General features: G+C 42.8%; 1 protein-coding gene across 4 annotated transcripts in view; it reads left to right on the forward strand.

Moving 5' to 3' along the window:
* Window positions 1-21,881, forward strand: part of UBR1 (ubiquitin protein ligase E3 component n-recognin 1) — a 149,748-nt gene that overhangs the window by 52,357 nt on the left and 75,510 nt on the right. For 2 of the 4 annotated variants that reach the window (XM_073348599.2, XM_073348598.2), the window contains exons 17-25: window positions 3,010-3,120; window positions 5,072-5,137; window positions 5,783-5,884; window positions 6,758-6,821; window positions 12,832-12,956; window positions 14,283-14,335; window positions 15,649-15,820; window positions 17,999-18,047; window positions 18,780-18,934. In XM_073348599.2, coding sequence (XP_073204700.1) covers window positions 3,010-3,120; window positions 5,072-5,137; window positions 5,783-5,884; window positions 6,758-6,821; window positions 12,832-12,956; window positions 14,283-14,335; window positions 15,649-15,820; window positions 17,999-18,047; window positions 18,780-18,934 — 897 coding nt within the window. The remainder of the gene's footprint in view (window positions 1-3,009; window positions 3,121-5,071; window positions 5,138-5,782; window positions 5,885-6,757; window positions 6,822-12,831; window positions 12,957-14,282; window positions 14,336-15,648; window positions 15,821-17,998; window positions 18,048-18,779; window positions 18,935-21,881) is intronic. The other 2 variants (XM_073348601.2, XM_073348600.2) reach the window with 1 other exon arrangement.

Consider the following 21,881-nt stretch of genomic DNA (forward strand, 5'->3'; position numbering starts at 1 on the left):
GCTTCAGATCCAGGCCAGGACAAACCCCTTGGACATCGGCCTGGGAGTGAACACAGTGTCCCTTTGATTTCAGCATGTTCACCTGGATCTACTTGAGGTAAATCCTCGGAGAAGACCCATAAAAAGAGTGACCATCCTCCTCAGACGGAATCTACTTCAAAGAAGTCTTGGTGTCCTGGAACTAAAGAACTGGGTATTGTTGAGTCTCCAGGTACTATCAGTATTAACCTCATGTGCATGGCTCCAGGCTCTTCTAAGAACAGAGGCACCAAACATGCTTTCGTACCAAGACTTTCTATACTGCAGAAGCAGAGCACAGGAGTTTAAGCACTCCTTTTTCTAAGAAGGTGGTACCTATAACTCCTTCGGTAATGTCTGTACTTATGTCATTCTCCAGTTCATTCTCGGTACCAAGTAAATGCCGTGCTTCTCATACAATCTTGGTTCCTTCTAAGACATCCTTATTGGTACCGACTATATCTACCAGGAAAGACCTATTGGAACAGCTTATGTCTGCAGTGGTCATGCAGAAAGCATCTTGGCTTCAGCTTTAAGAATTTACAAAGGAGGTCCAAAACACTGTTGCTTATGGTGGAGATGCTTTGTCAAAGAAGAGAGACTTGCATTGTGCTCTGAAATTTTTAGATTCTGGATTAGTTTGATCTCCTGTGTTCGTTCATTCCACAGCTGAATTCCAACAACTGCAAATGTTTTACTTACAGCTCTTACAATCTTCTTGAATTTTATAAGATGCATTGTCTGTGAGGAGTGCACGTATCTTGGGGCAGATCACTGATGGAGACGTAATTGCTGATGTCTCTGGGTCGACTCGATGGCTTGGAAGGTGAAGATCGATGCTTAGAACCAGCGGTGGAAATGTACAGGAACCGTAGGAGGGATCAGAACACTGGGGAGCAGTAGCATAGCTAGACGGGGAGCGGGGCAGCAGCCGTTCTCCCACTGAACAGAAGCGGCGCCTTTTTAATTTTTACTCACATGGTGGCGCTCCAGGTCTTCGGTGGTGGGTCAGGCGGTGCTTTGGGTCTTCGGTGGCACTTCAGCATTGGGTCGTTCACTCACTCTGATCTTCGGCGGCATTTCGGGTGCAGGAGGGTCCTTCAGTGCAGCTGAAGACTGAAGCGAGTGAGGTACCCGATGCCGAAGTGCCGCTGAAGACCCGGAGCGCCGTTGGGTGAGTACTAGCGGGTGGCGCCTTTTTTAATCTCCGCTCCTCCTGTTTTTTCCACCTGGCTGCGCCACTGCTGGGGAGATAAGCTTATGGTGGCCCTTCCTATTGAGGAGTTTGGCAGATGCATTCTGTATAAGCTGGAGCCTCTGTCTTGCATCCAGATAGTGATTTACAGCATTTTGCTTTAGACATGAGGAAATTATCGATCGCTGTGACCAGATTCTTGTCCTGGAGGAAGGAGTGATGTTCCCTATCAAGGTGCAGGTAGAAGGCACTTTTCACCACTGATGCTGCCTGATGATTAGGAATGACCTTGAGGATTCACACCACTTCTTTTTATCAATGGGGAGTGTGGAGCAAATGCTTTACATGCAAGCGGAGACCAAAGTCCCAGCTGGCTCTTCAAAAGTTTTTTGTCCTTCCGACCAGTATCTCTTCACTCTTGGATTTAGTTTGAGCCAACTGTTCCCCATCCATGAACTGCTCTCTTGTACAGTCTTGCAATGATGCCAATTACATGTTGAAAGTGAGGTATGCAGCAGGGTGTCACCTGCATGTTGTTGGGACTGGAACATGTGATGGCTTACTACCTTTTAAAGTACTTCCATGTAGACTTTGAAGAAGGAAAGGATTGCTGTGGGATCTCTGTGTACCTTTTAGGTCCTCTTGGAGAAGAATGGTTGGAGCCACTGTACTGCTGAGATACCTACTCCAGACATGTAGTAGGCAGGTCAGTAGTGTGTTGTGATCAACTCTATGGAAAGCTGCAGAGAGGTCAAGCAGTATGAGCATTGAGATATGGCCTTTATCTATTGCCACAAGGAAGACCTCTTTTAGTGCTATGAGTGCTGCCTCTCTCTTATGCCTTGGTTTGAAGCCTAACAGTGTAGCATCCAGAATGTTGGAAGATGTCATATATTGTTGGAACTTGATTGTTACTACTATCTTGATTTTTATTTAGCCGCAAAGCTGGTCTGCGTTAGATGTTGACTTCCTGAGGATTGAGTAGACTGTTGCATTTTTCAGGAAGGTTGAAATGTTCACTTCTTGGAAGATAATGTTGAAAATTTCTGTTGAGTGGGCAATATTATTGTTTCCTGGGTCTCCCAGCCAGAAAGGGAATGGGTCTGCTTTGCAAGTGGTGGCTCAAATATTTCTATGGAAAAAGAAAAGGAGTACTTGTGGCACCTTAGAGACTAACCAATTTATTTGAGCATTTCTATGGGTTTCTTGAACTTTAGTGGGTGTGATGTGACCAAACTCAGGGGTAGGAGTGGGATTTGGTGTTTCCTGGAACAATTTTAAAAGGTCTGCCTCAGAGTTATTTTCCTATTTGGGTTATCTTTCCTATTAGTAAGAGAAGGATTCCTTACAGTGGCTGCTTTGGGGCTGATGTTTGGATTACACAGCTGAATTGATTAGTCAGTTCACTCTACAGAACAGCAATTGTCTCAACGTAACATGGGCACGGATACTGGAGAGAGATTGCAGATACCCTGCACCCATGTGAAGTCCATTTGAACTCACTGAGGTGCCACATAACCACCTACCTGGTTCAGTTTGTTTGATCAGGGCTATGGTGAGCACCAGAGTAGAAAATAAATTATGATGAGATCAGAAGGCTTTAAAAGGGGACACCAAAAGGAAAACTGAATTCAAAATATCCCACTGTGCTAAGAAGTACTATTTTCTTTTCTTTTTGTGTCCAGTTTAGGTCTTTTTTTGTATTGTCTTGTAATCATTGATTTTTATTTTTTTTATTCTTCAAGATTTGTACTATGTTAAATCTATTGACAGTTTTAACTAACTTGATTTTTTAGGAACAATTCCAAGTGGAGCTGCTAGTGGAATACCCTTTGCGCTGTCTAGTGTTGGTTGCTCAGGTTGCTGCAGAGATGTGGAGAAGGAATGGGCTCTCCCTAATAAGCCAGGTACTCTCTGTAGTATGTATTAGTGATTTTGTGTCCTGTTAGTTTTGTGCCAACATTTCCCATTGGTACTAAGGATGGCTGAGCCACCTGCTGTAGAAGAAGCTCGTGTGGTAAGCCTGCATAACATAAGTATAAATTACTCCTGGGGGAATTGTGTGCCACTGCGTGTACGCAGAATTCACGTCTCCCACAGATTTCTTTGCTTCCCTGCAGAAAAATGACCCTGACAGGGAAGCAAAGGGAAGCTGCAAGAGTAGTCATGCACCATTCCCTAGCTGTGCAGGTATGTCGTTTCAGGCACCCGGAGCAGCTGGCAGAGAGGTAAATCACCACAGGACTGGGGACCCCCCAGCCAGCGGCTCCTACCCTGAGCCGAGATCAGTTGCTAGTCCCAGCTGGGCTGGAGGCAGGAGCGGATGGGACGACTTCTTCCCCTGCAAGGAGTGGCTGAGGCTGTGTCAAACCCACCCCCAGAAACCTCTCCCAGCTGCAGGAAGCTCAGCATCCTCCCCAACTTCCTGCCCCCATTGCTCCTCCGCTGCAGGGGGAGGGGTCGCTGCAGGGGGAGCTGCTCACCTATCCGCCCAACCCCTGTGCATCCGGACCTTCCATACCCAGATACCCCCACCAAGCCTCACTCTGTACACCCAGAACCCCTCTAGCCCTCCATACCCAAACCCCACCCAATTGAACTTCAGCCCCTGCATCTGGAGTCTCCTGCACCCAGATGCCTTGCCTCTGGACCCCCACTCCTACCCTGATGAGCCCCACCACCCTGAGCCCCCACATCCAGACCCCCACACCACTGACCCCCCAACTAGCTGCATCCAGACCCCCACCCCACTAAGCCCCACTGCCTCAGCATCCAGATCCCACTGTTGAGAACCCCACACCAAGGCCCCCCCACTGAGTCCCAACCACTTTTACCTAGAACCCCCTGCAGAGTCCTGTTGTCACTGTACCTGGAACACCCGCAGTGAGCCTCTGTGCATCCAGATCCCTCCACACCCAGACCCCCCACTGAGCTGCCTGCACCCAGATTGTCCCACACAGAATCCTCTCACCCCACACCTGGATCCCCCACCTAGTGATCCCCCTCCATACTTGGATCCTGCCTGATTGAATCTGCCTGCCTCACACCTGGCGCAGAGGGGCAGGGCTTCAGGGTGTTTCTGTGGCAGGCCCAGGCCTTGTGTTGTGTCAGGGTAGGGTGCAGCCTCACCACTGAGTCCCAGGAGTGGAGAGGTTACAGGGTGATCTCCCACCTTTGTGCAGCCAGTGGCCTGTGGTCCCTGCTGCCATGCTGGAGACTGTATTTATTTATTTATTTATTGACAAATAAAACTTGATTTTTTTTGTCGCAGAATGCCCTTAGGAGTAATAAATGTAAATACCAGGTACTACTTAGCCTATAGTTATTATTGTGTGAAAAAATGTAACATGAAGGTCTGCAAGTCCCAAAGGATTCTTAACGGGGTACCTCTTAATTATCAATAACAAGCACTTCTGTACCGCATTGTATTTTGTAGATGCCATGGAAAACTAAAGGCAACATTCTGCCCTTTAGATACATGGATATAGTCTCCTTTTGCTTCAAAACTGTGGAGCATTCTTATTTCACACTGGAGAACCTGGGATGTTGTTTAACTGGTGAGGAGCAAGTAGTTAATAGCTGAAGATGTTACATTTACCTTATTTTCCCTATTTAGTGGGTGCATGTTAATCTAAGACTATGAATTGAAACGAGAGGTGCGGTATATGTGTCATCTAATGGATTGTACAAAGACTTGAAAGCTACAATATCCCAGTGTAGGCTCACTTTTTAACCTTCTGGGAACAAATGTTTGAAGCTTTTTTTGTGTGAAAATAGAAAGTGCAGGGAATATAAAGGAACTTCTTAGATGACTGTTGTTTCCCTAGTGAAACTTGTTTGTATTATTTGTTTACACAGGTGTTCTATTACCAGGATGTTAAATGTAGAGAAGAAATGTATGATAAAGACATCCTCATGCTGCAGGTAGAAACCTTTCAAATTACTGCCGACACAAAGTACTTCCCAACTTCTTGTCTCATTCATCAAATTTTGTGTGATTTTGCTTTTAATTTTAATTAGTGCTATGTTGCAACACAAATTATAATAAGCTTCCCTATATCTGGATAGTACCGATTGCACAAATGACCCAGCCATACATTACAAGTCATACGATGTAGAAATTTTTCTCTACTTTTTATTGTCATTATTTGTATGCTCTGTCCCACTTTTCCCATATCATGTTTGCCCCAAACACAGATCCTCTATCTTGCCTAGTAGTTGAAAATGATATATTTTGTAAGTTACTCATGAGATGGCCAGATAGGATATTTAGTTCTGTTTTTTTGTGTGGTTTTAAAGAACTGACTTAATGTCTGTTAACCCTTGAAAGGGAGCCAAGACTTCCAAAAATATCAAGAAGCCATGCATTGATTTTTCAACTGAAACACTTTTTAACATTAATTTGTGTATCTCATAACTTTGTGCTTTAAATCTTGAACTGCTTTTGCTGTGTCCTTGCTCTGAATTTGTTTCCTATTTAAAATGGATGTTGGAAGAGGGATATTTTTCATACTTTAATGAAGAAATTTGATGCTAACTAAAGCTCTTGGGATGTGGGGTATCTGGCAGATTGGTGCATCGCTTATGGATCCAAACCTTTTCCTGTTGCTGATACTACAGAGGTATGAACTTGTCAGTGCCTTCAAGAAGATCATGCCCACCAAAGACCAGGTAAACAGCAAGGAACTATTCATGAATTCTCTTCTTTCAAGGTTATAGAACATCAACAAGGAAACTAGCTGCAGCTGTTTCACTGCAATCATAAGACCATACCAAAAATAGTAACATAAGTTACAGGTGATCAAGTGGTTAGCTAAGTGATTTTTTTTTCTCTGTAATAGAAAGTTTCTTGTTCTTAGTGTAAAACAAATAGTTTTTGCTGTCTTCAATGTCTCTGTCCAAATTGCTTGCTAGTTACCATGCAATTCAAAGAATGTTAACGCTGGAATGGCATAGGATTGTATCAAGGAAAAGCAATGCGTCTTTCTCCTATAATTCTCTCCACATTCTGTGTTAACATCTTACTTCAGGATGTCTTTGGTTTACATCCTTTATCCTCTGTATGCATTAAGTAGGATTACTGGTTGTATACAGAGTGGGTGTCTCTACCAGTACTGTTATTTCCTAGGTTGCCTGATAAAAATCAGGAAGCTTTTTCCTCTCAACATGTCTTTGTCCTTCAAGGCCTGTTCACATATCTTTTTAGTCTGAATGCAATTTTCCTGGTTTCTCCTGTCAATTCTTCAGGGTGTGGGGAGTTTTCACCTACCTCTTCATTCAGGACACAATTTTCCCAGTTATATCCCTTCCTACTATGTTAATTTTGCATTTTATTCACAGAACAATCCCCACAGATGATAGTCTACACAGTGTCTCCAGACTGTAATGCTTCAGGTTGGAGGGTGTTTTTTCTATTAAAATAGTAAATTGTGAACATTTGGGCTGAGACCAATGTCATCTGTGGAAACCCTTAACTTCAAGCCTGGATTTCCCACTTAACTGCATCATTCCCTGACTCAGCAACCTTTTTTTTAACCCCTATAGGATTTGACCAAGCAATGTAATATATTAATAGAAGAAATGCTGCAGGTTCTCATCTATGTTGTGGGTAAGATACTCTGTTTACAGTATAAATGAGATCTGATTTTGTGTTTTGGAGTTTCTTTTGCTTTTTGGATTGGCTGTAATTTAGCTTCTTTCCTCTCTGCAGGGCAGTACTTAGATATTTGCTGCTGGAAGGCACAGACTTGATGGATGACCTTTTCTGTTAGACAATTCTCTGTATTTTAATTTAGAGGATTGGGGTTGGTATTGGATAACTCTTAAGTAGATGGTTCTGTGACATGCAAACATGACATCTGAAACCAGTGTGTCTTGTATACAGTTTAGCCTGTTAGATAATTCCACACTTTGTTATTCAGGTATAATAAGAGAAGAATCTATCCCTTAACTTTATGCCTGATACCCATTATCCTGATGTGAGATGTAATTAACTATAAAATATTTCTAATGTTGTATACATTGCTGTACCATGTATAGGTGACAGTACTTGAGAAAGCAAAGCAAATCCCTATACCTCACCAAAGAAACATTATTATAATAAAACAGTAATAACCCTGAATATTTGGGTTTGTGATGATCGGGAGATAGGGTTTCCCAATTTTGGTTGGATGTATTCCTGGAGGTTTCAGCACATGACTTAATCTTTAATTCCTGTAGACTCCAGGGCAATGCTGGAGGGATGGCAACCCTACCAGGAGAACCACATGGTGAATTGCCTGCTGGGCGCAAAGATTGGGGACCTCTCAAGACATCTAGACCGACTTATGTGTAGTGCTGGGGAGGATCTGGTGGTTGTGATACATGTAGGTATCAATACTTAGGGAAAGGTAGGAGAGAGGTTCTGAAGGCCAAATTTAGGCTGCTAGGCAAGAGATGAGAGTTCAGGACCTCCATGGTAGCATTCTCTGAAATGCTTCCAGTTCCACATGCAGGGCCAGTTAGACAGGCAGAACATTGAATGCATGGATGAGAGGATGGTGTTTGGGAGGAGGGATTTAGGTTTATTAGGAACGAGGAACCATTTGGGAGATTAGAGAGGCTACAAAAACAGATTTCAGAGTAACAGCCGTGTTAGTCTGTATTCGCAAAAAGAAAAGGAGTACTTGTAGCACCTTAGAGACTAACCAGTTTGAGCATAAGCTTTCGTGAGCTACAGCTCACTTCATCGGATGCTTACTGTGGAAACTGCAGAAGACATTATATACACGGAGACCATGAAACAATACCTCCTCCCACCCCACTCTCCTGCTGGTAATAGCTTATCTAAAGTGATCACTCTCCTTACAATGTGTATGATGATCAAGTTGGGCCATTTTCAGCACAAATCCAGGTTTTCTCCCTCCCCCCCCTTTTTTTTTTCCAAAAACCACACATACAAACTCTTGGATTTATGCTGGAAATGGCCCACCTTGATTATCATACACATTGTAAGGAGAGTGGTCAGTTTGGATGAGCTATTACCAGCAGAAGAGTGAGTTTGTGTGTGGGGGGGTTGGGGTGGGGGGTGGGGTTGAGAAGACCTGGCTTTGTGCTGGAAATGGCCCACCTTGATTATCGTGCACATTGTGGGGAGAGTGGTCGCTTTGGATGGGCTGTTACCAGCAGGAGAGTGAGTTTGTGTGTGTGGTTTTCGGAAAAAAAGTGGGGGGGTGAGAACCTGGATTTGTGCTGGAAATGGCCCAACTTGATTATCATACACATTGTAAGGAGAGTGATCACTTTAGATAAGCTATTACCAGCAGGGGAGTGGGGTGGGAGGAGGTATTGTTTCATGGTCTCTGTGTATATAATGTCTTCTGCAGTTTCCACAATATGCATCCGATGAAGTGAGCTGTAGCTCACGAAAGCTTATGCTCAAATAAATTGGTTAGTCTCTAAGGTGCCACAAGTACTCCTTTTCTTTTTACAAAAACAGAAAATCCAGTAATAATATGGGACTTCAACTATTGCCATACTAACTGGGTATATGTCTCCTCCAGATGGGATGCAGAGATAAAATGTAACACCATTTCAAAAAAAAGTCTCCAGAGGCAATCCTTAAAATTACAGGCTGGTAAGCCTAACTTCAGTACCAGGCAAATTGGTTGAAACTATAGGAAAGAACAGAATTATCAGAGACAGAGATGAACACGGTATGTTGGGGAAGAGTCAACATAGCTCTTGTAAAGGGAAATCATGCCTCACCAATCTATTAGAATGCTTTGAGGGAATCAACAAGCATATGAATAAGAGTGATCCAGTGGATATAGTGTACTTTCTGAAAGTCTTTGACAAGGTCTCTCACCAAAGGCTCTTTAGCAAACTAAGCAGTAATGGGATAAGAGGAAAAGTCCTCTCATGGATCAGTAACTGGATAAAAGATAGGAAACAAAGGGTAGGAATAAATGGTCAGTTTTCAGAATGGAAGGAGGTAAATGGCGTGACACCCAAGGTTCAGTATTGGGACCTGTGCTGTTCACAGTATTCATAAATGATCTGGAAAAAGGGGTGAACAGTGAGGCAGCAAGTTTGGACATGATACAAAAGACACTTAAGTCCAAAGCTGACTGAGGAGAGTTGCAAAGAGTTCTCACAAAACTGGGGAACGAAATGGCCGATGAAATTCAGTGTTGAGAAATGCAAAGTGTAATGTACATTGTATAGTTGAGATTATTTTTTCCAAAATGACGGTCTAAATTAGCTGTTACGGTTCAAGAAAGAGATCTTGGAGTCATTGTGGATAGTTCTCTCTCTTAATGATCAGCTGTGGTCAAAAAGGCTAACAGTATGTAACAAATTATTAGGAAAGGGATTGATAATAAGAAAAGATAAATCCATGGTGAGTCCACACCTGGAATACTGCTTACAGTTCTGATCTCCCTATCTCCAAAAATATATTAGAATGGAAAAAGCACAGAGAAGGGCAACAAAAAATGATTAGGTGTATGGAACAGCTTCCATATGGGGAGAGATTAAAAAGAGTGGGTCTGTTTATCTTAGAAAAGAGGTGACTGAAGGGGAATAGGACAGATTGATAAAATCATGAGTTGTGTGGAGAAAGTGAATAGGGAAGTGTTCACATAACACGAGAACCAGGGGTCACCCAATGAAATTAAAAGGCAGCAGGTATAAAACAAACAGAAGGAAGTACTTCTTCACACAACACAAAATCAACTTCTGGAACTTGTTGCCAGTAGAATGTTGTGAAGGCCAAAAGTATAACTGGGCTCAAAAAAGAACGAGATAAGTTCATGGAGGATAGGTTCCATCAGTGGCTCAATAATTGCCCTGTACTGTTCATTCCCTCTGAAGCCACTAACAGGCCACTGTTGAAAGACAAGATACTGGGCTAGAAGGACCACTGATCTGAACCAGTATGGGGTTCTTATGGGCAGCAAAAAAATTTAACAGTTTAAAAAAAAAAACAACAAAAAAGAAACTTCCTCCCTTTTGCCCTCAAATATCTTTTGGGAGATAGTTTCACAAATTTGTCCTATGAAATATCTGTACAGGAGTATGGTGGTTCTTTGACTGATTGCACATGTCCATTCTATTTCAAGTGTGCGCATGCCCAGCGCACTAGTGTCAGAAATTTTTCCCTCCGATGTACCCATCAGTATCTTTTCTCGTGTTGCTGTGCAACGGTATAAAAGGTGGAGCCAACCCATCTCTGTTCTTTTTATCGCCTGTGACGATTGTCGCAGTGTTTTACCTTGCTGTTGTAGGTGTTTCCCTTTTTCTTTGTGTTTTGTTGTTTTATAGTCTTAGTTTAATTTTCTACTATTAGTTTTCCTTTTTTAGTAGTTTACTTAGTATAACTGGTTCCCTCTGGATTGGGTTCTGATGCCCAGGGCTAGGGCACACTTCAGTCCCCAGGTTTCAAACTTTGCGATGCATGCAAGAAACCAGTGCCAGTCAGTGACCACACTGTGGGTGCCTGAAGTGCCTAGGAGAAGCTCATGTTAGGGAAAGGTACCAAATCTGCAGGGACTTTAAGCCAGAACTAAAAAAACCACGGAGGTCAAACTAAGCATCTTAGGGAGACAGCTTTGTTCCCACCCTTGGAGTCTTCCTACTCAGGGTAGGCACCAAGTGCCTCTGCTTTGGTCAGGAGCACTTCCACTGTGATGGGAGAGTCTCAGCGCCAATCTCCTTCTCCGGTACCTAAGAAGCAGCAGTGGAGGACTGCATCTGAAGACCTGTAATCCCAGGTGAGCAAGGTCCCCATCCAGTGATCAAACTGGGAAGAAGAGGAGAAAGGTATCTGCACCACAGAGTGCTTCAGCACCAAGTGCACTCTATCCTCAGCAGCAAGAGAGTCTCCCGATGCCGTCAACACCCAAGGTATATGCCATGGCACACAGTCTTCACTGAGCATCCAGCAGACATCTCAACCATTACCGATGGACAATATAACGGATTTGCTGGCTACTAGTGTTCCGTACCCAATATCAGGGGGTACCAGAGTGTCCACAGGGTACCCATCATATGCAGCCCATCTATAATTTCCCCAATGTTGTCCTCTAAGGACTCCTGGGACCACTCTCTGGCACCAAAGAGACACCTCTCTTCCCTAGCCAGATAAGTTAGAAGTGGGATCTTGCATGTCATGGCTGCATCACACAGGCCTTCAATCTCCTCTGAGAAGTTCTCACCTTTGGTATCCAGCAGAGCCTCCCTGTTGGCTGGCTAGTAGGGAGCAATGATTGGGAAGAAATTGGGCTCCAGAGCCATATCAGTGGCTGTATTGGAACTCGTGGGTTTTCTTGCTGTCTCCAAATCCTCTCCATACCCTCCCGCCTCTACATTCTCCGGTAGACATTGTGAACCTGCATGGCAAGAACTGCAGGAAGCCGCTCCCAGTGCTAAGCCCAGTACTGAACATGGGGAACCTGCCTAAGTGAGTCTCCATTTGGAGGGATTGGGCAAATCACCTCAATTAGTGTTGGATTCCTCCTCCTCATTGTCTGAGTAGTATCTGGTGTTTCCTCACTTGCCCCAGATAATTATTGGGCACACCAGGACCTCTTACAGAGGGTGGCTTCCTCACTAAATATTCAAGTGGAAATAGGTCAGGGGAGCTCATGCAGATTGATTGATATCTTGGGATCTGTGGACCTTCTTGAGCAGTGCTCCCAATAAATGAGGCTGTTCTGGAACCCACTGCAGTATATTATGGCAACCATCATCTTCCCTGCCTCCTAAAGCCCTAAGTGGACTGATTGGAGGTATCATGTCCCCTTGAAGGGGTTTAAACACGTGTGTTTGGTCCTGTCCCGTCCCCCCACCCTCCAGCCCCAAGGCAAACCCACAGCAAGACCAGGGCTGTTCTCTCAGCTGCCTAGACTCACCCCTCCAATAGAGCCTGCAGTGACTCATCACTAGGGCTGTGTCTACGCTACTGCGGTAAGTCCTATGCTACGCAACTCCAGCTATGTGAATAACATAGCTGGAGTCAACGTACCTTATGTTGAATTACCACGGGGGGTCGACGGGAAAAACTCTCCCATCAACTTACCTTGCTCTTCTTGTTGGGGGTAGAGTATGGGGTTGGTTAGAGAGCGATCTGCTGTCGATTTGGCGGGTCTTCACTAGACTCGCTAAATTGACTGCCGGTGGATCGATCTCAGAGCACTGATCCTGGCTGTAGTGTAGACCTGCCCCCAGGCATGCTGCAGCAGCTCAGCTTCACTGTCTCATCCCATAAGCAGAGCCTGCACTGACTCAGCCCTCATGTATGCTGAAGCAGTTTATTCCTGAGCAGAGCCCGAATGGCGCAGTCCCACAGTTTGGGGACCATTGGGGTAGAGAGTGGCTCCACCCTTTGGTACCGCTGTGTAACAGTAGGAGGCAGCAGAGGGGGCATGCGCTGACCTGATGGGTACAGCTGAGGGAAAAATCTCCAACACTAGTGCACTGGGCATGCGTGCATCTGAAGTAGAATGGACAAGTGCAGCATATTTTGAAGAAGAACAATTACAGAGCAGGTTAGTAACTGTTTTTCTGTATGAGTGAATCATAAGTGTTTTTTTAACCTTCATGTTTTCCTTTTTCCTCCTTTTATGGCTTCCTGGTAGGGGAAAGATACGTGCCTGGAGTGAGTAGTGTGACAAAAGAAGAAATTACCATGAGAGAAATTATTCATCTGCTCTGCATTGAACCAATGGCTCACAGTGCTATTGCCAAATCTTTGCCTGAGAATGTGAGTCTTTTTCTCTCCCTCCCTCCCCCGCTTTCTCCCCGCTTTCTTCCCTCTTCTTTCTCTTTTCTGCTCCCTGTTTCTTTAGATGAAAGTGTTTTTTGCTTTTTCTTTTGGTGGAAACCACAGATCTTGGATTTAGAGTTACAGTGAAATATGACTGCATTTCGGTAAGATGAGTATTTTCCCCCTTGTTAAAGGTAAATGCATGGTGCTCTTCAAGGGAAATTTAACAGTCCACAGTTACTCGTGTGTCTGTGTCCTTCAGACTGGCACCCTGCAACCAAGAACATCCTAGAACCAGCCATTGTCCTAGTACAATATACACATTCATAGTATGGTTCTAATCTGAAAAACTACTGTAGGAGGATTGCATTTTGGTACTCAGGGAGCAGAACTATTGAGTTTATTCTGAGTCATAGCTACTAACTTCTATGACAAATATCTTTTAAATGATTTCTTCTGTTGGACCTCCAGAGCTAGTGTAGCTGAAAGAGGGGGAGCCAAACTCTATTCCATCTTGTGCATCAACAGTATTTTTTATTAAATTCTAATTGGTTACCCTTGTGCAAATCCACTGAAAACAATTGCACAGGTGTAGTTGAAAGTATAGTTTTGTCCTTCTGATAAAGAACAAGATGGAAAGAATTCATTTTAATTGTCACAGCCCAGACTGATTTTATGGGGTTGGCAGTTAAAAGAAAAAACCATCATTTTTGCTTTCAAACTGAGTATATTATGAAAATTATTGTAAACCCTAAACATAGAATCCACAAATGACATTTTTAGAGACTAACCTTTCAGAATTAAAAACTGTGTGGCCTGCCCTCCCTTAATAGTAAGGTGAAAAATTGCTCTTTGGATGGGGCACATCTCTGATACAAGTAACGTCTGATGGTAGTTCAGTGAGCAAAGGAGTCTTGATGTTCTTTTGGACATCCTTTTACATTTCCCATTCCTGGGGTGGGCGTACTTAGTATTTTACTCATCACCAAATTTGTAATTTGAATATCTGAATTTTGGATGAATGTTGACAAAAAAACATTAGTCCATAGGTTAAATATGGAATTGATCTAGATGGCTCTTCATACTTTACCATGCAAACTGTCAGTGGGTTTTTGTTGCATTAATAATGGTGTGTTTCACAAGTGATCAATTTGAGGTGATTTTATTAGAGTAGATACAGGCTGGTATAGATTCTGATACTTATAGGTTAGTCTTGCATGTTCTGAACTGTCATATTTTAGTCCTAATATTCTAGATTGTAACCTAATACTGTAGTATATATGTGTATGTAAAAATATGCTCTGTGTTTAAATGTTTTAACAGGAAAACAATGAAACTGGCTTGGAGAAAGTAATAAACAAAGTGGCCATATTCAAGTAAGCTCTTAATACTACTTTATAGATGACATGCAGGTGAAGGGATGAGAGCTCCCAAGGGATGATATGTCTACACTGAAATAAAAAAAATCCACAGCACTGAGTCTCAGAACCTGGGTCAATTGACTTGGGCTTGTGAAGCTTATGCTGCGGGGCTACAATTTGCAGGGTAGACACTCGGGCTGGAGCCCAAGCTCTGAGACCTATCCCATTCGCAGGGTTTCAGAGCCTGGGCTCTGGCCCAAGCCCAAATGTCTACTCTGCAGTTTAGCCCCATGCGCCGGAGTCAGCTGACCTGAGCCAGCTGCGACCATGCTGCTTATCTTTTATTGCAGTGTAGACGTACCCTTAGACTGTTGGTCATGCTACACAAACTCCTCTCCTGTTTTGTAAGCTTGAAGTATATTTGCTTTCATTTTTGCATAGAAAAGTAAGTGTAAAATAGGGATATGGAAGTCCCACATACTAATGGAAGAGATTTTTCAAAACTCACTTTCTTTTGTAGTAGCTGTCCACCATACTGCTATCTGCCTTTTTTACCTTTTGAAAATCTCCTCAGTGTTTGGTTTAGACTGCTCTTTACTTGTTTACTTGCTTTTCTGTCAGAAAACTGTTGACTACCAGCTGTAGGTAGAAAAGATCCTTTTCATAGGTAACCAAGGAAACCATTGCTTTGGTACTTTGACATCTGAATTGGTTTTGATCAGTTATGATTCTGTCAAAAAAACAAAACAAAAAACACCACACAACAAAAACTTCCAATTCAATTGCTGTAGTCTCCCTTATTTTGAATTGCTTGTGGCTTGCTCCTTTTACATTTAACCAAAGGGAACCATAGATATAGCTAGGATTTTTGTTCTGAGGGTAGGATGGGGGTTAAAAGAAGAGACCATTCAGTGTACTTCACTGGGAAGCATATCATTATGTTTCTTAGATTAGTGCCTAGCTTGAAAAGGAACTGCAGATTATACAGTGAGGCACCATGCAGGCCAAATGCCTGAAACTCGAGGAGAAAGTCTTAATTAATTCATCTGTGAATAATCTCCTGGTACCATGTGTCAGAGAAGCTCCTGCAATGGGCAGGATCCATAGGAAAGTGTATTTCTGGTAGTGAAAAGCTGGTAACTGAATTTATCTGCAATTTGTAATGTAATGAAGTTGCCATCCTTGTTTAAATATGCAGAGCCAGGTCCCATTGTGTTCCATTTCACTCTTAACATTTCCTTAGGAAGTAATTGCATTACTTGCAACTTGTGCTATAAATAAACACTGAGGATTTGTTGTTAATCCATGTACTATAAATGTTTTTTTAGGAAACCAGGTGTGTCAGGCCATGGAGTTTATGAATTGAAGGATGAATGCATGAAAGAGTTCAATATGTTCTTTTATCACTATACCAAGACTCAGCACAGCAAGGTAGGCAATGTGAAGGGAAGAGGAGAGCACACACTTTTTCTCTGCCTAAACAAACCTGGTGTACTGAAGGTAGGGATATAATGGAGTCTCAAGATGGTAGAGTGCTTAATAATATATCTCTGATTTATTTCTTTTAATGTATTCTACTTAACCCTCAAACCATACTCATAAGGAAGCTAACTTTTGGTTTTTTGACAGAGGAGACAGCGAAGACGTTTTTCATGTGACAAAAACTGTTCTTCTGTAATTAAGCTGTAAAAAGCTACCACCAATCTTCCAGTAAAACATTATTCAGATTCACAAACACAACTCTACTAATACACAAAGAGAATCTTGATAATCCCAGCTTCTGTGCAGCACAAGAAAATACCAATGTCGGGGTTTTTGGTGTATGTGTAGCTTTTTTTTTTTGCTTTTTTTTAAAGAAAAATCAGTTCTAATGCATCCTGTGAGTTCAGAATATTTAGGCTGGGAATTTTGATAGGCGCCTAAAGCATTTAGGTGCCTGTCTCCCACTAAAATTCAGGGAGAGTTGAGTGCTTAACTCACTTGGATCCCTTTGAAAACTCCAGCCTAAATTTTCAGCCTTTTAACAACAGGTGACAAGCAATGTAGATTGCATACTGGAGACAGACTCCAACTAGGGAACATATTATAGAAAGTGTAGTGAAGACACAATGGGACAGCTCCTTTGCCAGTGTAAATCCATGGAGCTATGGTAACTTACACCAGCCAAGGATCTACCCCAAAGCATTTTAAGAGCAGTACCTGTGTGGTTTTCCCTTCCCCATCCCCACATTACAGTTATTTTTTCCCTCTGTTTCTGCTATGAAGTTTGAAATCTCCATTTACTCTCTTCATGTTTAAGTTCAGCTAAACCTTTAGTTGCACATTATAGCTTCCTTTTGTGTATGGCAGTAAAAGGAATTAGATCTCTTTGGGATGCCAGATGTCGCACAAGACTGTTAAGCTCTAGTAAAAAAATACCCATTTAAAAAAATAAGATGCCAGGTCAAAAAAAGACAAAATACTAGCTCACCCAAACAGGAGAAAAAGCATAATTTGGCCCTAAATAAATGTGCATAGTTCCACAGTGCATTTAAAAGATTTAAAAAAATTGTCTTGTTCTGTGCCAGTGGCCCTCAGAGTATGGGGCGTGCTTTGCTAGGTGGGTGTGGAGGACTGTCCGTGGGGTGTGGCGGAGAGGGAGCAAGCCAGCGCCACCCAGCCCCTCCCCCCCAGCTCTGCTCCAGTCCCGCTCCCGGCTCCACACAAGCCCCCAGCAGCCGCAGCTTTGTTCCTGGCTCGGGGCCAAGGCTGGGAGCAAGGCCAGGAGTGGAGCCACAACTGGCTGCAGGCCCAGCTGCCAGCCTCCACTTCAGCCTGGCTGCGGCTCTGCCCCAGCCTTGGTCCCGCTCTTAGCCCCACCCCAAGCTGCAGCCCGAACCTCAGCCCCCTTAACCCTGTCTACCCTCCCACCCCGAGCTGCGGCCCCACTCCTGGCCCTGGCTCCAGGGGTGGGGGAACATGGACAGAGGTAAGGGGGGGGCAGGGCGACCCTCAAAAGTTTGGGGACCGCTGGTCTGGGAAAAGTGAAGTAATTGCGTTGCTTATTTGTAGTATAATATGAGTCAAAGCAGATCTTTACAAATCATTTATCAATTTTTTTGTATCTTTTAGGCTTCCCTGGATGAGCAGTATTGTATCGAAGTTTTAAAAAAAAATCAAACTAATAAAAATTTGCAAAATATATTAGATATGGTTACCCATAAAGAGATCTTCAAATTTTTTTCCCCCTTCTTTGAGATATGCAGATCCGAAGAACTACTAATACATTTCTTACATTCTTGCAATAGGGGAAAGTTTAAATGCATAGGCTCTTTTTGAAAGAATTGACTTCCTCATAGATGTTCACAAGAGAATATGTTGAATTTGTATTTGTATTAATGGATAGGTACTATACCTAGAACTTCAAGGGAATAATTGTAGTTTTCCACACACTGTTACAAAATGTACTAAGAAAAATTAATCTTATCCCTACTATAGGTATACTGTCATGTTTGCACTGGCTTTATTATCCAGGCCCGCAACATGTTTTCATATGCTGATGTATTATACAGTGTGAGTGGAGTGTCAAAGTAAATCTCAGTGGATCTTCCAACGTTTATTAGTCTAGTGTCCCTGATGGTTTCACTAAAGAATCCTCCTTTGCTGTTGGTACAGTAACGTAGGCCAACTTTCTTACAGGCTGAACATACGCAGAAGAAGAGAAGAAAACAAGAAAACAGAGATGAAGGTAAAAAGTTGGACTGGATGATAGAGCAAGTGCTATGGTTTGGTGTACCAGTCTTTTTGTGCTTACAAAATAAAAATTTTGGTATGTGGCTCAGGGATTGACAATGGGATAGAAATTGTATTGAATCTAGGGTCACAGGTTGGAAATAGACTTAGGTCTTTAGTGACCAGAACTTGTTACCACCAGACATCTTTTTGGTGATTATTGTTGTTGTTTTTTTAACAATTGGGAGGGCTGTCAGTTTAGTTTTTTAGTGGACAGATGCCCACAAATTCAACCCACCGTCAAAACAGTCACACTTGTTGACAATCTAGAAAGACCAAGGGGACTAAAGTAATTTTTCTCCTTTTTATAGGTGGTTCTTCTGGGATAGGGTTGGTGGGGTAGTGTAGGGAAGATTGTACTGCTGCTGCCAGTGCTGTGCCTGTTCTATGGATGACTTCATTTTAAACTATCATAAATCTGATATCTTTCACAAACAATTTAAACTCACTTTAAAAGTCACAAACTCCATGTATCAGAAACTTAGAGATAAGACTATAATGTTTCAGTTGTAACAGAACTATTATCCCCTCTTTCCCTAACCTCCCTTTTTAATTCCACAATCACCATTCAAACCTCACTCACTCACTCACTTGGTAGCAGCGTACCTGTTGTCTCCACTTCCTGCTCACAATCTGGTAGGAAATATTAGGCAGTTATTAATATGCCTGCATGTGACTTCTTTTCTAGCACTGCCACCTCCTCCCCCTCCTGAATTCAACCCAGCATTCAGCAATGTGGTGAAAATTCTGAACTGTGATATCATGATGTATATCCTCAGAACTATCCTTCAAAGGGCAGTACAACTGGAGACCCACTTATGGACAGAAGCTATGATCCAGATGGTATGGATTGCATTAGTATTTTCCTCCTTAATTTGGGTTAACTATTGATGCTAAAACACACTCTTGTGCGTTTATATGTAAACACACAGCACACGACAGTAAACTGTAATCTTGCATATCTCTTGAACATTAGCATAACGTAGTAGATTTGATTTCAGAGTAGCAGCCGTGTTAGTCTGTATCCGCAAAAGGAAAAGGAGTACTTGTGGCACCTTAGAGACCAACAAATTTATTTGAGCATAAGCTTTCATGAGCTACAGCTCACTTCATCGGATGCATGCAGTGGAAAATACAGTGGGGAGATTTATATACACAGAGAAAAAGCACAAGAACAAATCCGCACAAACACACCCCTGGAACCCTGACCAGGGGTATTCTATCTGCTACCCAAGATCCATAAACCTGGAAATCCTGGACGCCCCATCATCTCAGGCATTGACACCCTGACAGCAGGCTTGTCTGGCTATGTAGACTCCCTCCTCAGGCCCTACGCCACCAGCACTCCCAGCTATTTTCGAGACACCACTGACTTCCTGAGGAAACTACAATCCATAGGTGATCTTCCTGAAAACATCATCCTAGCCACTATGGATGTAGAAGCCCTCTACACCAACATTCCACACAAAGATGGACTACAAGCCGTCAGGAACACTATCTCCGATAATGTCACTGCAAACCTGGTGGCTGAACTTTGTGACTTTGTCCTCACCCATAACTATTTCACATTTGTGGACAATGTATACCTTCAAATCAGCAGCACTGCTATGGGTACCCACATGGCCCCACAGTATGCCAACATTTTTATGGCTGACGTAGAACAACGCTTCCTCAGCTCTCGTCCCCTAATGTTCCTACTTTACTTGCGCTACATTGATGACATCTTCAGCATGTGGACCCATGGAAAAGAAGCCCTTGAGGAATTCCACCATGATTTCAACAATTTCCATCCCACCATCAACCTCAGCCTGGACCAGTCCACACAAGAGATCCACTTCCTGGACACTGTGGTGCTAATAAGCGATGGTCACATAAACACCATCCTATACCGGAAACCTACTGACCGCTATGCCTACCTGTATGCCTCCAGCTTTCATCCAGACCATACCACATGATCCATTGTCTACAGCCAAGCTCTACTATACAACCGCATTTGCTCCAACCCCTCAGACAGAGACAAACACCTACAAGATCTCTATCAAGCATTCTTACAACTACAATACCCACCTGCTGAAGTGAAGAAACAGATTGACAGAGCCAGAAGAGTACCCAGAAGTTACCTACTACAGGACAGGCCCAACAAAGAAAATAACAGAACGCCACTAGCTGTCACCTTCAGCCCCCAACTAAAACCTCTCCAACGCATCATCAAGGATCTACAACATATCCTGAAGGACAACCCATCACTCTCACAGATCTTAGGAGACAGGCCAGTCCTTGCCTACAGACAGCCCCCCAGCCTGAAGCAAATACTCACCAGCAACCACACACCAACAGAACCACTAACCCAGGAACCTATCCTTGCAACAAAGCCTGTTGCCAACTGTGTCCACATATCTATTCAGGGGACACCATCATAGGGCCTAATCACATCAGCCACACTATCAGAGGCTCATTCACCTGCACATCTACCAATGTGATATATGCCATCATGTGTCAGCAATGCCCCTCTGCCATGTACATTGGTCAAACTGGACAGTCTCTACGTAAAAGAATAAATGGATACAAATCAGACGTCAAGAATTATAACATTCAAAAACCAGTCGGTGAACACTTCAATCTCTTTGGTCACTCGATTACAGACATAAAAGTTGCAATTCTTCAACAAAAAAACTTCAAAACCAGACTCCAACGAGAGACTGCTGAATTGGAATTTAATTTGCAAACTGGATACAATTAACCTAGGCTTGAATAAAGACTGGGAGTGTATGTGTCATTACACAAAGTAAAACTATTTCCCAATGTTTATTCACCTCCCTCCCCCCAGTTCCTCAGACGTTCTTGTCAACTGCTGGAAATGGCCCACCTTGATTATCACTACAAAAGGTTCCCACCCCACCCCCGCTCTCCTGCTGGTAATAGCTCACCTTAACTGATCACTCTCTTGTTACAGTGTGTATGGTAACACCCATTGTTTCATGTTCTCTATGTATATAAATCTCCCCACTGTATTTTCCACTGCATGCATCCAATGAAGTGAGCTGTAGCTCACGAAAGCTTATGCTCAAATAAATTTGTTAGTCTCTAAGATGCCACAAGTACTCCCTTTTTTTTTTTTTTTTTTTTTTTTTGTAGACTTGATTTGAAAATCTTCCTACATTACACCTTAATTATATGGCACTGGATGACACTTTAAAGTTAGTTATTTGTAGTGTTTGGTAGATTAGCATAAGCTTGGTAAACAGAATCTTACTTTTTCTCTCTTATAGTAATACCATTTCCAGTACATTGTATAGCTTTATTTTAAAGGCACATTGTGTTAATATTTCCAAACTTATAAATGTGGTTAACCAATATTTTAATTGGAAGAAAGGGATCTCTTTGATCCAAAAGGCTGTTTTTATAAATTTTACTGATCTAGCAAAAGGTTTCCCATTATCTGCCTCCTCTATAAACTTTAAATGTAATTTACAGTAGTAATAAGCACTTCGCAAAAGTAAGTATTGCAGTTACATAACTTGAAGTGTCTAACAGTCTTGCCTTGTCTCATCACTGAAAGCTGTTTCAAGACAGTTGCGTTGTCTGGTTTTCTGACTTACAATGCTTTAACTTTCCTTTCTCTATGCTAACCTAAGGACTTCCTCTGTTGTGTTCAGTTGACTAATAAACCCTACTATTTTAACAGTGCCGTATGAGCATCACTGCAAATGCTTTGAGGCACATTAATTCATTAAGAGTGTACAAGTCATCAGCAAAAGTGCAAAACTTGTAGATGGCTGATGTGAAACAT

The sequence above is a fragment of the Lepidochelys kempii genome, chromosome 6 (genome assembly GCF_965140285.1).
Source record: "Lepidochelys kempii isolate rLepKem1 chromosome 6, rLepKem1.hap1, whole genome shotgun sequence".
NCBI lineage: Eukaryota > Metazoa > Chordata > Testudines > Cheloniidae > Lepidochelys > Lepidochelys kempii.